We start from the raw sequence: 14,705 nt of genomic DNA, 5'->3' as shown, positions 1-14,705 counted from the left end.
AATTCATAATAGAGTGAGGTCAACTGAGCAGATTTGGAGGTCCCAATAGAAACACTCTAAATTTAAATTTGGGTGGAGAAGAAGAAGATTAATGTTAGCCAATGAGAAATTAAGTAGTATTTATATTTAATTAATTTGTTATGTATTTAGTTTCTTTACAAATTTAGATTTTAGAAAATTAATGTACTTATTAGTCATTTTGCACTTGGACAATATAGTCTTTTAATAATTCAAATGTTTGTAGAGTGAACTAAAAAATAGTATATATATAATGTCAATCACGTCCATGCACGTCTTTCTTTGTTCCTCAGAATACCATATATATATATATATATATATATATTTTTTTTTTTTTTTTTTTTTTTTTTTTTTGTAAGCAGAATACCATGCAAACTATGAAAAGTATCGGTCACACCGCTATTCCATCTGTTGGATCTTTATAGAGGTGTCTTTTTGTTACCATGGTCTTGGTCTTTCTTCCCTACAGGAAATGCATAGATGCCCACTCACCTTGAGACTTTTCCTACACTTACCAAATTTCTCCTGGAGCAAGTTTACATGTTAGCTCACTGGATCAAGTCACTAAGTCGCTGGGTGATTGTTCAAACATTATTCACTGTTTTTTATGTTTGTTTCCAACTGTTGGGTCTAGGTCATAACTGGGTTAGTTCCTAAACTTACTTGGGTGACTCTAGGTCAGTTTGTAGGTAAGAAAACTAACCCAGGTCAGTTTAGAAACTGATCCAGATCCAATGAGTGGAAACAAATGTAAAAAGACAATAAATATTGGATCAGACCAAGTGACCTGGTGACATGCATATGACAGTGACCTAACATGTGAACTTGCTCTTAAAAATCTATGTAGTAAGCAATGGCTGTTCCAAGACAACCGATTATTTCTTTTACCTTCATAAAAGGTGGTACTTGTTTCCATAGAAATCTTTGTGGTCCGCATGCAATGGCCGTTCCACGACAACCAAATTTCTTTTATCTCTATGAAGTCAGTACCTATTTCCAGTACGGCAGTACTATATATATTTCAGGGTTTTCATGCAAGACTATAGTTAGGTTTTTCGATCAAGAGAATGTGTATGAAAACTTGAAAAGACAAACAAATATTGGTTGGTAGAAAGTAGGTCGATGTTGTTCGATCTGCTTGTAAACAATATTGGAAGTCCATGTTAGCTAGTCAAGAGTTCAGACATGAGTGGTGCAAATTTGACTCTTGGGCTCACTCATTCACTTCGATCGTCTTTCACTATCACATATGCAGCTATCAGCCCCAGAACCGGTACACACACAAAACTGGTCGAGTTAGCTCGGAGACCCCCGTGTCCGGTAAGGTCAATAATTTTCCGTCGTTTCGTAGGCCACACTTTGATCCAAAATATTCAAACCAAGCCAGCCAACTGACCAAGGAAAAGCATATTTGGATCTAACAAACACTATCGAATATCCATCTTCAAAAATCACGAGCTCTTAACTTTTGTGAATACTTTAATTACTAGTACGCAGTGCCCTCTTACTTAATTATTACGGGTTGGTGAAGATGCTCGTAGAGCGTGCCAACTACCAAGAGATACATAACCGCCACATGTGGTCGAGTTGATAAGAGCCTTCAGGTGTGGAACCCCCACATCCGGGTTCGAATCCCGCCGACGCTTATTAGAGTTAAATCCCAATATATTGTTGGTGACTAGGGGGAGGAAGCGTTCTGACAAGATCCCTCGAGCACGGATTAATCTCTAAGTCTAATAAGTTTTTGAGGACACCGTGTGATTGACAAATAAAAAAAAATAAAAAAAACTACCAAGAGATACATAGAATAATTTCCCCAATCAAGGATATATTATGATTATTCAAATTGATTTTGACGTAACAAGCATTAATATAACCAGTAAAGCATGGTTTGTTTGAATTTCAAGAGTCAAGCTCCCGAATTCCGACGGATGTGGACTAAGTTGTACGTGCCAACTACCAAGACTGAATTAAACTTTTTTTTTTTTTTAAGAAAAAGACACATAAATTTTATTTGTAGGACTAAATTGTACGCGAAGTAGAAAAGATTGAATCAAATTTGAAACTTGATTAATTTTTTGGTTTGAGATTAAAATAGAAACAAAACTGTGGGTCGCGAGTGGTTTCAAGAATTTAGAGATAATGTAATAATGAATGGAAATGTAATGGTTTAATTCCTTTCTTGACTATGTTAGTCTTCCCACACGTTTCTAATTTGTTTTTGTCTAGTCACCACAAGTTCGGTCAGTTTGATTTTCTTTTCTATACAATACATTACATTACAAATTAAAAGAAGACTGGAGTGCTCTTTGAGTTAGCACGAGTGGTGAGGGAGAGTTTGAGAATTGGATTCGGTAGAATAAGTGGTTGGGGTTTGATTTCCTTCGGATGTCAAAAAAAAAAAAAAATGAGAATGAGAATAACACTTTGAGAAGTAAATCAACTTGGTCGAAAATCATATTTGCCTTGTTAATTATGAATATGATCATGGACAAAATGTTGAAGTCGGAACTTAAATATGTTATATATAAATAACTCAGATGCTACAATTAGTCTTACAAATGAGAGACTATACCACTAGATCAAAATATGTTATATTTTGAATGATTTTTTTTTTTTAATCGAGATCATAAGATGTCCTCAAAAGCTTCATATGCATTATATTTTGAATAATAGATGAATTTAAATTCTTGATATTTAATCACCTGATCCATTTAGAAGATTTTGTAATTGAAGCCTCTTTACACATTAAAAACCAAAACGAAGGCCAATTAGCAACCTCTATTTGAAGAACAGAAGCAAACTCATAAGACTAAAACAATTAGTAAGAATAAAACCAAACTTAATCTCTAATCATTGGAAATTATTCTATGCACCGAGAGAGTAAATGACCCAACACTTATAAGATGATTTCAACCATCACAATTTAATTTTAGAAATATTATTAATATCTAAATATGAATGTGTAATTAATGTATTGTATAAAAAATATCTTGAAAGCTCTACAAAATATAAATACTACATTTGAAATGTTCCCAACAGAATTAAAAGACCGCTGCAAGAAAAGTTGAAAACAATCAGTTTAGTGTCGATAAGAATTGTAGTCATGATAAACAAAGTAATTGTAAGTTTACGTTTGTCATCTTGATCGATATAAATTATTATGAATCAAGTCTTTAAACTAAATATACGAAGTTGCAGATTTATTCTACTGTTATAAAATTCTCCTTCTACTTAAAAAATAATAATAATAATAATAATAATAATAATAAATAAAATTCTTCTCCAATTGGTTACATCACAGCTTTTGCTATGTTGAACCTACGATTCTTTCTTCCAATTATACATCATTATATTTATTCTAATCTTATAAATCCCTTCAGTTGATTATAATTTCTTCACCCACCATTAATCCAAATTTGGAGAAGATCAACTTTGTTAAACATCACGTAAAAGCCATTTGACGACTAATGTGACGTGTTCACATTATCATCGATCCAACTTTCCACCCAATCAAATTCTATGCCACATTCAATAAATAGTCATTATCCCTAAATAATTTTGAGGTGGTACCCAACATTCCCCAATATATCCTAATCAAATAAAGAAAAAACGAACATTACCCATGGTCCCATGCCAATAACTAATTTACTTAAATTTCTTCTGTAGTAGTGATGATGATGGTGATCTCAATATACTTACTATGAGGTAGTTCTGTGTAATTTTGATCATTTATAAATATAAGTAGCATCATTTGCTCTATAAAAAAAAAATTTGAATAGATGCACTTATTTAAACTTAGTAGTAGTGTTCTTTCATTATCTTTTGGGTGGGTCATTAACTTTACTTCTTTTTTTTCTTTAAAAGAAAGAATTATATTTTTAAACAAGAAGATTATAAAATATTAGAATGACGGGTTATGGCTTCAACACCACGAAACACATTTCTATAATATTCATATATAGTTACAAGAACATCCATAATAGTTGAAAAATCTCTAATCTTAACTAAATTTTACGCTCATATACGCGAGCTACAATGGAAGGTAACTAATCTGAAGTAACACTATGCAATCTTACCACCAACATTAATTAAGACAAAACACTTCACAACCATCTTGCATCGTGTCCGGAAACCACCAAACCACATGTAAGGATAATTCACTATAACGTTGATATCTAAAGAACACTTAAATTAGAGCATGTAATTCCTTGAAATAGCACCAAAATAATGACACCGCATAATAAACAAGGACTCTTGAACCCTAACTCAATAGAATAGGGACACTTATCTAACCAAATGAAGAATAAAAAACAAAAACCGTTTAAAAAAGAATTACAATAGTCGTGGAAACCTTCGGGTGTCGGCCATAGCTCCATTAATACACAAACATTGGATAGCTCCAATGCAGAAACATTGGGTGGCCATGAATCATCGGGCGGTCATTCCAACAAAATCACTTGCAATAAAGCCTACTAGCAATAGTCTAGCCCTATAGCCCAATCAAACACGTCAAATCACCCGCTAGCTCCTACTATAGTTCCAGACAAAAGAATAATTGACTTTGCAGATTACCATGCCCAGACATATGCTGCTGCTCAACATTTCAATATCATATTAACCCCACAGAGTGCCCTACCAGCTAGATTGGTTGCTCTCACTCAATACACCTATAATCTCTTTGATTGTAAATATAAAGAATCTCAATCATATTCAAGCAGGAGGGATCACTATTTTCAAGAGGCAAGTAGCTGGATATTTCCGACTTTGGCAAAGGAAGTAACATCAGATATGTGGATGAAGGCAAAAAAAGGTTTAGACTTTGCATATGTCATGATCCATATGGGAAAGGAGCTTTATATCTCGGAGCGTCCTCTTGGCATCGATCCTATTGTCAAATGCATTCCCAATTTTCTTGATTGCAACCTCTTCTTTTGTCTCAGATTCTGTGCCATAGCTGCCGCAAGAAAATATCAACCACCTCTACTCAATTTTTTGTAAAAATCACCATATACAGAAACACATATTCACCAAGAGATCTCTCAATTTTCATCAAACCAATGAGAAGCAATACTTGTATCAACTATCTCCACAAAAAATTTGAACATTATTGTATCAGCAAGAACTCGCATTTATGCCTGTCATTGTTATAGAAGTGACTTCCCTAACTCCCAAAACCAAAACTGATATTGACATAATTAAATAATGAAGTAAAGGGTACTTGGTTTTGAATATCAGATTCCCTAATTTGACATTACCCAGATAATCCAAACCCCACTCAGCAAAATGAGCTTTTCATTTGACATACCATTTCTGACCCAGAAAAGTCCACAATTTCTTGAACACAAAAACACATTACACAGAGAAAGAAAGAGAAGATAAATTTACCAAACAATCCCGTACGCGCCGATGCTAACTGGGCTGATAGGAGGGACATACTTGGCACATACCTGAAAAAGATTACCCAGAAGATTGTGCTGAACATACCCAGAAGGCTGTTTAGCTTCAAAATTAACAAAAGAAAAACAAATTTGCTCTTAATGATTGACATTACCCAGATAATCCAAACCCCACTCAGCAAAATGAGCTTTTCATTTGACATACCATTTCTGACCCAGAAAAGTCCACAATTTCTTGAACACAAAAACACATTACACAGAGAAAGAAAGAGAAGATAAATTTACCAAACAATCCCGTACGCGCCGATGCTAACTGGGCTGATAGGAGGGACATACTTGGCACATACCTGAAAAAGATTACCCAGAAGATTGTGCTGAACATACCCAGAAGGCTGTTTAGCTTCAAAATTAACAAAAGAAAAACAAATTTGCTCTTAATGATTGACAAAATCTAAAGACACATGCTACGACCCAACACAAGAAACGTGCTTGCTTTCATCCAATACCAGTTTCCAACAACCATCATCAATATGCAAACGGGAACTGTTACAATCAAACTAGTTTGATCAAAGTTCCGAACCATTGGGGTTTAGATTCCTGGAAAAATATAATGGAGGTAATAGGAGAAGAATTCAGGAAGTCAAAGGTGCCCATTTCATTCCTCAACATGACCCAACTCTCGAATTATCGCAAAGATGCGCACACGTCAATCTTTTGTAGGGTTCAGTAGCATAATGGAGATTTGGAATAATGCATAGCGATTAGGTAAAGTGAATGGATTGAGCTCCCCCTTGGAAAGGTTTTGAGGATTCTTAACAAAATCTAGTTCGTGGAATCCAAATCTTCCATAGGATTTTCAGAAACAAAAAACTATCTATCAATTGAACTTTACCAAACAAAAATTATCTTTTGACGACAATACGGGATGAGGCTGAATGGATGCGTTTGTTGTCTAAGCTAACCCTATCTGGCTCAATGTAATTTTTAGAAAAGGATGAAGACAGAATTGGTAACTCGGTATAATTCATTAAAGATGCACTGTTGCTCCGTGTTTTTCATAGAAGCAGCTCCAAAAGCTATGATTTGTTGCTTCTCATTATCAGCTTCTGGGAGAAGCTATTTGGCCTAAAAGCAACTTCTAGAGAACTTCACCAACACCATCCCGTAAGCTGAAAATCAGCTCCAAAATCAATCCCAAACTAAGCCTTGATCTGTGTCATGTAGCCATAATCGAAGAACCATCCTCCTACTACAAATAGATTCACACAACCCAGCTCCCAATATCGCCACGGCCACCACCAAAGGAAGAAAACCCACGACGCCAAAAGAAGCTAGCCATGATAGTAACTATGACAGAAAAACAAAAGCACAAGCAAATCAGAAGCCTGTCCGACTGCCCTCGACACACACCAGCAAGGCATGGTGCCATCACTACTAGCGCTTGAGAGCCGTCACACAAGTAGCCAACTTCGTTTTGTGTTTCCTAACCTAAATGAGGTTTTTGTTTTTCTAATAAAAAGTTGTTTCTTGGATGGTCATTAAATTTCTGTAATCTTCACTATTAATGAAATTTCTAATGTCTTTCACTACAAATAAAATAAAAAATATAAAGAGTGCTAAGGATTAATAATGCCAATGCAGGTTAAGTAGTAAACCTCAAAAAGAAAAGTTTATGCAATGAGATGTTTCAAGCTGAATGTTGATAGTTCTCGTCCTGTAATGGACTAATTGATACTGGGAGAGTAATAAGGGATACTAACGGTGAGTGGATCAGTGGTTTCATGGTGAACATTGGGACAAGTGAGGTGCTTCCAGCTGAAGCTTGATAGACTACAACTTGTTGTAACTTTGTATATTAGCAAATTAGAAATTGATTCAGATTTTGCAAATTTGGTGACACTTTTGAATATTGAGATTGTAGATTTACATCTTCTGGGAACTACTAAGAGGGTGATGAGTTTATTTGATATTCTGCTCCTTAAGCATATATAAAGAGATGGTAATGTGGTTGCAGATATCATTGCCAAAAACAGTGTTCAACATACTTGTGAGATTTCCACTTCTCAAAGTCCCTATAATTTAGCTAATGCTCTCAGGCGACATATAAACTTTTTTCTTTGGGGTGTCAGGGGTTCTTCCATCACCCTGCTTCAGAAAAAAAAATACATTATTTAAGGCATAATTTCCAATTTGTTACCCTGTGTTTCATTTTAGTGTCAATTTCCTACCCTACATTTTATTTAGCCAACTTGCTACCTTAGATTTCAAAATTAGCTAAATTGCTATCCTTGGTTTTACTATTAAACCAAATTGGCATTATGATAAAATCGAATGCAGCAAATCAGCTATCAAACATTTATTTACATTGTTACTAGATCTACCCAAGTCTTTAAAAGTTATCTTGGCTATTAAACCAAAATTAGCCAACTTGCTACCTTAGATTTCAAAATTAGCTAAATTGCTATCCTTGATTTTACTATTAAACCAAATTGGCATTATGATAAAATCGAATGCAGCAAATCAGCTATCAAACATTTATTTACATTGTTACTAGATCTATGCAAGTCTTTAAAAGTTATCTTGGCTACCTTAATCCGTCTTTGTTTCGGCTTGCTGCCTCCATTGTACAAAAAAGTAATAATATCTTCTCGTTGCAGGTTCCAAATGGGTTCGGGTTCGTGTTTGGAAAGATACGACAATATCCGAACCCAACCCAACCCAAATGCTATCCATAGCTCATGGGTTTAAAGCCTCTGTACACTTATTAGGCCCAGACTAGAGTTTACTCATAAACAAAGATGCATAACTCTCTCGGCGGTCACAGAAAATCAAAACACATCAATGGCCTCTCTGCTCTCACCTCTCCGCTTTCGCCATTTTCTTTACACAAGGCCTAAACTTAAACTGAAACCCCCTTATCTAATCTCTGCCGCCTCTTTCAAACCCCTCCTCAAACTCCGCCCTCGCTCCCCTCCCTATTTACACTCCTGCCACTGCTCCTTCACCGCCTCTTCCCCACTCGCAGACTCCGACTACAAAACCCAGACGCTGCTTCTCGGCAAAGACGAGCGAGCCGCCGTAGTGAGTGGGTCCCAGCCGCAGCCGGAGAGCGCGAGCACAATCGCGGCCATTGTGACGTCAGTTGGGGGCCCACCCGGCGCGGTTGGGATCGTGCGGCTGTCCGGTCCGTCCGCGGTGGCCGTCGTCGGCCGCGTGTTCCGTCCGAGAAAGAAAAAGAGAAAGAGCAACAGCTCTGGTGCTGAGCCATGGCGACCCACTAGTCATGTAATCGAATACGGCGTCGTTTTGGACCCCAACGGCAATGTCGTCGACGAGGTACTTGAAAGTCTCTACCTTTAGGGTTTAAAGTCTCTTACTTTTAAGGTTGAGAATTTAGGGTTTAGGGTTTAAAGTCTATTACTTTGAGTGAATGTGAATGAGTATTGGTTATAGGATTGATATGTGATGTGGGTTATATCTGGATTAATGGGGTAGGTTTTAGCTGTGCCAATGTTGGCCCCAAGATCATATACACGTGAAGATGTGGTGGAGCTTCAATGCCATGGGACTCAAGTGTGTCTGAACCGGGTTCTCAGAGCTTGTTTAGAAGCTGGAGCAAGGCTTGCGGAACCAGGTGACTTCATTTATTGCTCGCACATTTAGCTTAGCTGAAATGAAATGGAAGTTTTAGCTTCGAAATGTGCCACTTTTGTGATAAGATTTTAAGTAAAATGCAAAAGGGTTGTCATATGTAACACGACATTTGTGATTTTTTGTTATAGGGGAGTTCACTCTGCGTGCCTTTCTCAATGGCCGCTTGGACCTGACCCAAGCTGAAAATGTTGATAAACTCATTTCGGCCAAGTCTGTGGCTGCAGCAGATGCAGCACTAGCTGCAATTCAGGCATGTCTCTGTTGTCGACTATGATTAGAGTATTTATCCAAGCCTTTTGTCCGAGGAAATTATAAATTAAGCAATGAAAAGATTTCTATATTGGCAGGGTGGCTTTTCTTCCATGGTAAAATCCGTGAGATTTCAGTGCATTGAGTTGCTTACTGAAATTGAAGCCCGGTTAGATTTTGATGATGAGATGCCGCCGCTTGATACCAATGAAGTTGTGAATAAAATACATTCCATGTCACAAGATGTTGAGAGTGCTCTAGAGACGGCCAATTATGACCAACTTCTGCAATCTGGATTACAGGTACAATTTCTGACCTTTTTTTTTCATACTTTTGTACTACGGCTATATCAAGAAGCTTATTTCTGTCACTTCACTTCATACGTCATATGAACAGTTATGTTGTTTGTATATCTGGTTTAAAGGAAGTCATTATTTTATGCATGCCCTTATGTGCACAATTTTGAATACTTCAGCTAAAGTTTAGGACGTCAATATGATCGTGATAAGTTTGTTTAGTTATGGTAAGCAAATGATGGGGTTTTCTTGAAAAGAAGTCTATGTGGTGCCTTAGTTATTAGTTCCCAAGATTTAGTTCTCTTTTTTATTAAACTCTACTTTATTTCTTGGGGGGGACTGCTCATTGTGTTTTATGATAGTCTGGGTACGTAGTTGCTGTATCCTTTTATATCTTTAACATTTTGAATGTAGATACCTTGTATGTTTCCATTATCTGCAATTCTGAAATGCTTCTGATTTGTGGAGCTCTTTTGAATATATTGCAGATAGCAATTCTGGGCCGTCCAAATGTTGGGAAATCAAGCCTCCTCAATGCATGGAGCAAAGTATGTGGTGGCGGTTTATGTATAATATATTTTTTTTCTGTTATTGTGTATGATTGCCATAATTTCACATGCTTGCTTATATTTGTAGATATATGTGAGTATCACTATCACACATTGAATATTTTGAAATCTCATAAATCTTAATTCTTGGAAAGACTCTGCATAAATGGTTTTGTAGAATGTGAAGCCTCTTTGAAGAATGTGGTAAACTACTGAAGTTATCTCCACCTAATTATGTCCAAAAACATGCAAGTTAAATGGAAGATTTGGGTTTTACAGATACCTCTATAAATATTGAATCACATAAGCAGTGAAACAGTTGGTATAAATGATGTGAGGCTAGATTTGTCAATGAATAAGCACTCCGTTTAGTTAACAGGCTAGACCTGAGTGGATTATTATTTTTGAGTCTTCAGACTTTCTATATTAACTTTGTTGGCTTTTATTGTGGGTGTGTGATAATGTTAGAAGAAACAATTATATTGCAAGAGGAAGGAAATTTATAATGAAAGACCATGGGTGTTTTACTAATGTGGTGTTTCCTCTTTGGTTGTTCTTTTTATCTGTTTAGCAGTTTCTTGAAGCATGAGATGTTATTGAATGCTGCTTCTTTATTTTAGCGTGCAGACTGAGAGAGCTATAGTTACAGAAGTTGCTGGGACCACTCGGGATGTGGTTGAAGCCAGTATTACAGTTAATGGTATTCCTGTAACCCTTCTTGATACAGCAGGCATCAGGGAAACCACTGACATAGTGGAGAAAATTGGTAAACTCTCTCTCTTTGCTCAATCATGATGGTTTGATATCCTCATGTTGATGTCATACATGATGGAACATGAAACCAACATAGTTAATTTTTCATCTTTTTTTTGTTCAAAAAAGAACAAGAAGCCAAGTTTGGCTCTACTGGACTTCTATTTTAGTAACAAAAGATTCCGGTTGTTTTCATTATAGATCAATTTAAACTGGTTGGCCATTTGGCATCCTATGAAGAGTAAGATGCTTAACTGTATTCCATGTTGGGTGTTTTGTCTTTGCTGCTTAGAAGGTCCCCAAGAAATCTGTACTTTCTTGAGGTCATTTTTGAGTTTCAATTTTATAGTGCAAACTAGGATAGCACCTAAGTTTGATAGTTCAGTTCGATTCACAATTGCATTTATTCTGAGTTTTTGTGATGTAATTACCGACCAGCTGACAAGTGTAATGCTGCTAATTTGATATCTGTTGCTGACAACCAATGATATCTGGTTTTGTGTATGCTTCTTTTATTATGGCACTGTGGGTATTGCTATTGCATATCTAAATTCCTTAATCTCCTTTATATCACAGGTGTGGAGAGGTCTGAAGCAGTTGCTATGGGTGCTGATGTCATTATTATGGCAATAAGTGCTCTTGATGGCTGGAGTCCAGAAGACTCTGAACTTCTTGACAGAATCCAATCTAACAAGGTTCTCTCTCATTCCTCTTGTCATATGAATATGCCTGTATCTGCATTTGTTGATCCTTGTCTTTGATTATGCATAACTGTTACTCAGAATGTACAATTCTCTTCTATTGTGGTTTACAGAAATCAACTGGATCTTCAACCCCAATGATCCTTGTAGTTAACAAAATAGATTGTGTTGCATCTGATTGCTTGGAGTGGGTTCAAAAAAATGTTGGTTCTTTCAATAAGCATGTCTTGACATCTGCCATCACTGGTCAAGGAATCCAAGATTTGGAGAAGGCGATATTAGATATTGTTGGTCTCAACAAATTTCCTGCAGGGAGTCGAAGGTGGACTGTGAACCAGGTTAGGAGTTCGTTAAATTTATATATTATGGTGTCTGTGTTCTGTACCGTTTCTTACACACCAAACTTGAAAGCATTTGCTGGTTACTAAGATTCTGATTGTTGTATTAAATTTTGATGACTCATCAGAGACAATGTGAGCAGCTTGTCCGAACCAAAGAGGCTCTTGCAAGGTTGAAATCCTCTATAGAGGAGGAAATTCCTTTTGACTTCTGGACGATTGATTTGAGGGAAGCTGCAATGGCCCTTGGCCAAATAAGTGGAGAAGACATTTCGGAGGAGGTTTTGACCAATATTTTTGGCAAGTTCTGCATTGGTAAATAGAAGAGCTAGAAAATTTATTGATCTGTAGAAAGTTTTGTACCATGTTAGATACTTAGATATGAAGGGATAGACGATTCTTTATCATGAACAATAAAGTTCATAAGAGATTACAATGTCATGAATTCTCTTTTGTTATATTCCGGGGTTTATCTCTAAATACAGTAGTTTTCACACTTTTAGTGACATGGTTTGCACGCGGTGCCGGAATTATATGTCTATCTGAGATTCTAAGTCGTGTTGGAAATAGCTAAATAGGGTATGAGATCTCAGAAAAATGGCCTTGTGGTGGCTTAATGCAATATGGAAGCTCTCACCAAATGTTCTTTGGACGGCAATGTATAGATGACAAGAAAAGCATTGTATGGCAAGAACAACAAAAGAGACGGCTGCCACTTAAATTCAACCCAGATAGTACAAAACAAAGGCATGATATATATATTCATTCATTCATTCATTCATCAGAAAAGTGAATTGTAATGCTCTAAAGCAAAATGTGTTTCAAAATAGGAAAAGAACTGACAAAGGAGGAACTCAAGGAGAGGGAAAAGGTAAGGAAAGCCAAGGAGAAGGAGAAGAGGAAAAGAATAGAACAGGAGAAAGAGAAGGAGAAGAAGAGGCTGGAACAAGAGATGAAAAAGAAGCAAGAGAAAGAGAAGAAGAAACGCGAAGAGTTGAAACGAAAAGAAAAGGAGAAGGCGAAGATGAAGATGAAGCACAAGATGAAGAAATGAGCAACTGAACTGGATTTCTACACTTAAAATAGTCTCAAGTTACAGTATTATTTTCTTTTTCAACTTAATTTTTGGCCAAGTGATTCTTGCCTATGGAAATAAAGAAGCATGATAGATAGCAATTCTAGTAGCTTCATTAAGCTCTGTGTCCCTTAAAAGTTGAGTTGAATCATCTCCTTCTCCTGATACTCTCATGGATATAACTTGTAAACCTAAAGTAGACAGAAATTATACACATCACTTCAGTGACACTTTCTTCATCGGCAAAAATGTAATAATATACTGAGAACATCTTTGCTAACGACTAATTTGAGAAATTTTATTATGTACTGTGAATACCATTGCCGACGAGTTATGACATTTCGTTTGCTGGAAAGACGTTTGGCGACGACGGATACACCGGGAGAAGTGCTATTATATACTAGAGAACACATTTGCCGACGGTTGTTCGTTGGCAAGAACGTCATTACATATCGGGAAACTATTGCCGATGATCTATTCGGGCATTAAACATTTCCCGACGACTTTTTCATCTGAAATGGTTTTATTATTATTGGGAATACCATTGGTTTCTTAAAGAGTGGCTTGACCGCTAGGATACCGGGAACACTATCAAAGAAATGATAACATGGTTCTTAGAGTTCGAGTGATCTTTTCAAACAGTTCAGTATGCTTAAGACAGAGAAAAACGAACGAGGTAACATGAATTAATAATTATAAACGGGAATAATGAACAATTCTTACAGGATATTACAAACTAAGTGGCCCTTGGCCAAATAAGTGGAGAAGACATTTCCGGGAGGTTTTGACCAATATTTTTGGCAAGTTCTGCATTGGTAAATAGAAGAGCTAGAGAATGTATTGATCTGTAAAGTTTTGTACTATGCTAGATACTTACATATGAAGGGATAGACGATTCTTTATGAACAATAAAGTTCATAAGAAATTTTTGATGGAATTACAATGTCATGAATATTCCCGGGTTTATCTCTAAATACAGTAGTTTTCACACTTAGTGACATGGTTTGCATGCGGTGCCGGAATTACTTCTTGTTTATATGTCTATCTAAGATTCTAAGTCGTGTTGGAAATAGCTAAATAGGGTATGAGATACTCAGCTTTAGGTATTAGGAATGAAAGAAAAATGAACATTTGGTGGCTTAATGCAATATGGAAATGCCCCCCTCAAATGTTCTTTGGACGGCAATGTATAGATGACGAGAAAAGCATTGTATCGCAAGAACAACAAAAGAGACAGCTGCCACTTAAATTCAACCCAGATGGTACAAAGCAAAGGCATGATATATATTCATTCATTCTTCAGAAAAGTGAATTGTAATGCTCTAAAGCAAAATGTTTTTCAAAATAGGAAAAGAACTGACAAAGGAGGAACTCAAGGAGAGGGAAAAGGTAAGGAAAGCCAAGGAGAAGGAGAGGAGGAAAAGAATACAACAGGAGAAAGAGAAGGAGAGGAGGAGGCTGGAACAAGAGATGAAAAAGAAGCAAGAGAAAGAGAAGAAGAAACGCGAAGAGTTGGAACGAAAAGAAAAGGAGAAGGCGAAGATGAAGATGAAGCACAAGCAGGGGGGGATTCTCACAAAGCCCAGATTAGGCACTTGGCTAGACTGGTTTTTTGAGCTTACGCTGATTTGGTGTAAGCAAGGTATGTAAAAATGGCAGAAATTGGACAAAAAC

At 36.5% G+C, this 14,705-nt stretch overlaps 1 protein-coding gene across 2 annotated transcripts; it reads left to right on the top strand.

The window, feature by feature from the left end:
* Positions 1-8,219: 8,219 nt before the first annotated feature.
* Positions 8,220-13,880, top strand: LOC112176554 (tRNA modification GTPase MnmE). Of its 2 annotated transcripts, XM_040509954.1 has the most exons (10): positions 8,220-8,753; positions 8,913-9,051; positions 9,200-9,321; positions 9,419-9,622; positions 10,105-10,164; positions 10,792-10,930; positions 11,494-11,612; positions 11,732-11,956; positions 12,085-12,237; positions 13,813-13,880. In XM_040509954.1, the coding sequence occupies exons 1-10, from the start codon at positions 8,259-8,261 to the stop codon at positions 13,852-13,854; spliced, it is 1,698 nt and encodes a 565-aa protein (XP_040365888.1). In that variant the 5' UTR covers positions 8,220-8,258; the 3' UTR covers positions 13,855-13,880. The 2 variants fall into 2 exon arrangements, with proteins under 2 accessions (XP_040365888.1, XP_024170306.1); XM_024314538.2 differs by lacking the exon at positions 13,813-13,880 and having other exon boundaries at positions 8,221-8,753; positions 12,085-12,859.
* The last annotated feature ends 825 nt before the right edge of the window (positions 13,881-14,705 follow it).

Source organism: Rosa chinensis, chromosome 7 (genome assembly GCF_002994745.2).
Source record: "Rosa chinensis cultivar Old Blush chromosome 7, RchiOBHm-V2, whole genome shotgun sequence".
Taxonomy (NCBI): domain Eukaryota; kingdom Viridiplantae; phylum Streptophyta; class Magnoliopsida; order Rosales; family Rosaceae; genus Rosa; species Rosa chinensis.
Note: the sequence above shows the minus strand (reverse complement) of the source record. Positions and strands in the feature narration are given on the sequence as shown.

What these genes read in the sequence shown, in the direction of transcription:
- LOC112176554 (XM_040509954.1), top strand. Translation starts at nt 8,259, where the DNA reads ATGGCCTCTCTGCTCTCACCTCTCCGCTTTCGCCATTTTCTTTACACA. An exon ending in TCCTCAATGCATGGAGCAAA is followed by an intron (nt 10,165 to 10,791) that starts GTATGTGGTGGC and finishes TTTAGCGTGCAG; the next exon opens with ACTGAGAGAGCTATAGTTAC. An exon ending in ACAGAATCCAATCTAACAAG is followed by an intron (nt 11,613 to 11,731) that starts GTTCTCTCTCAT and finishes TGTGGTTTACAG; the next exon opens with AAATCAACTGGATCTTCAAC.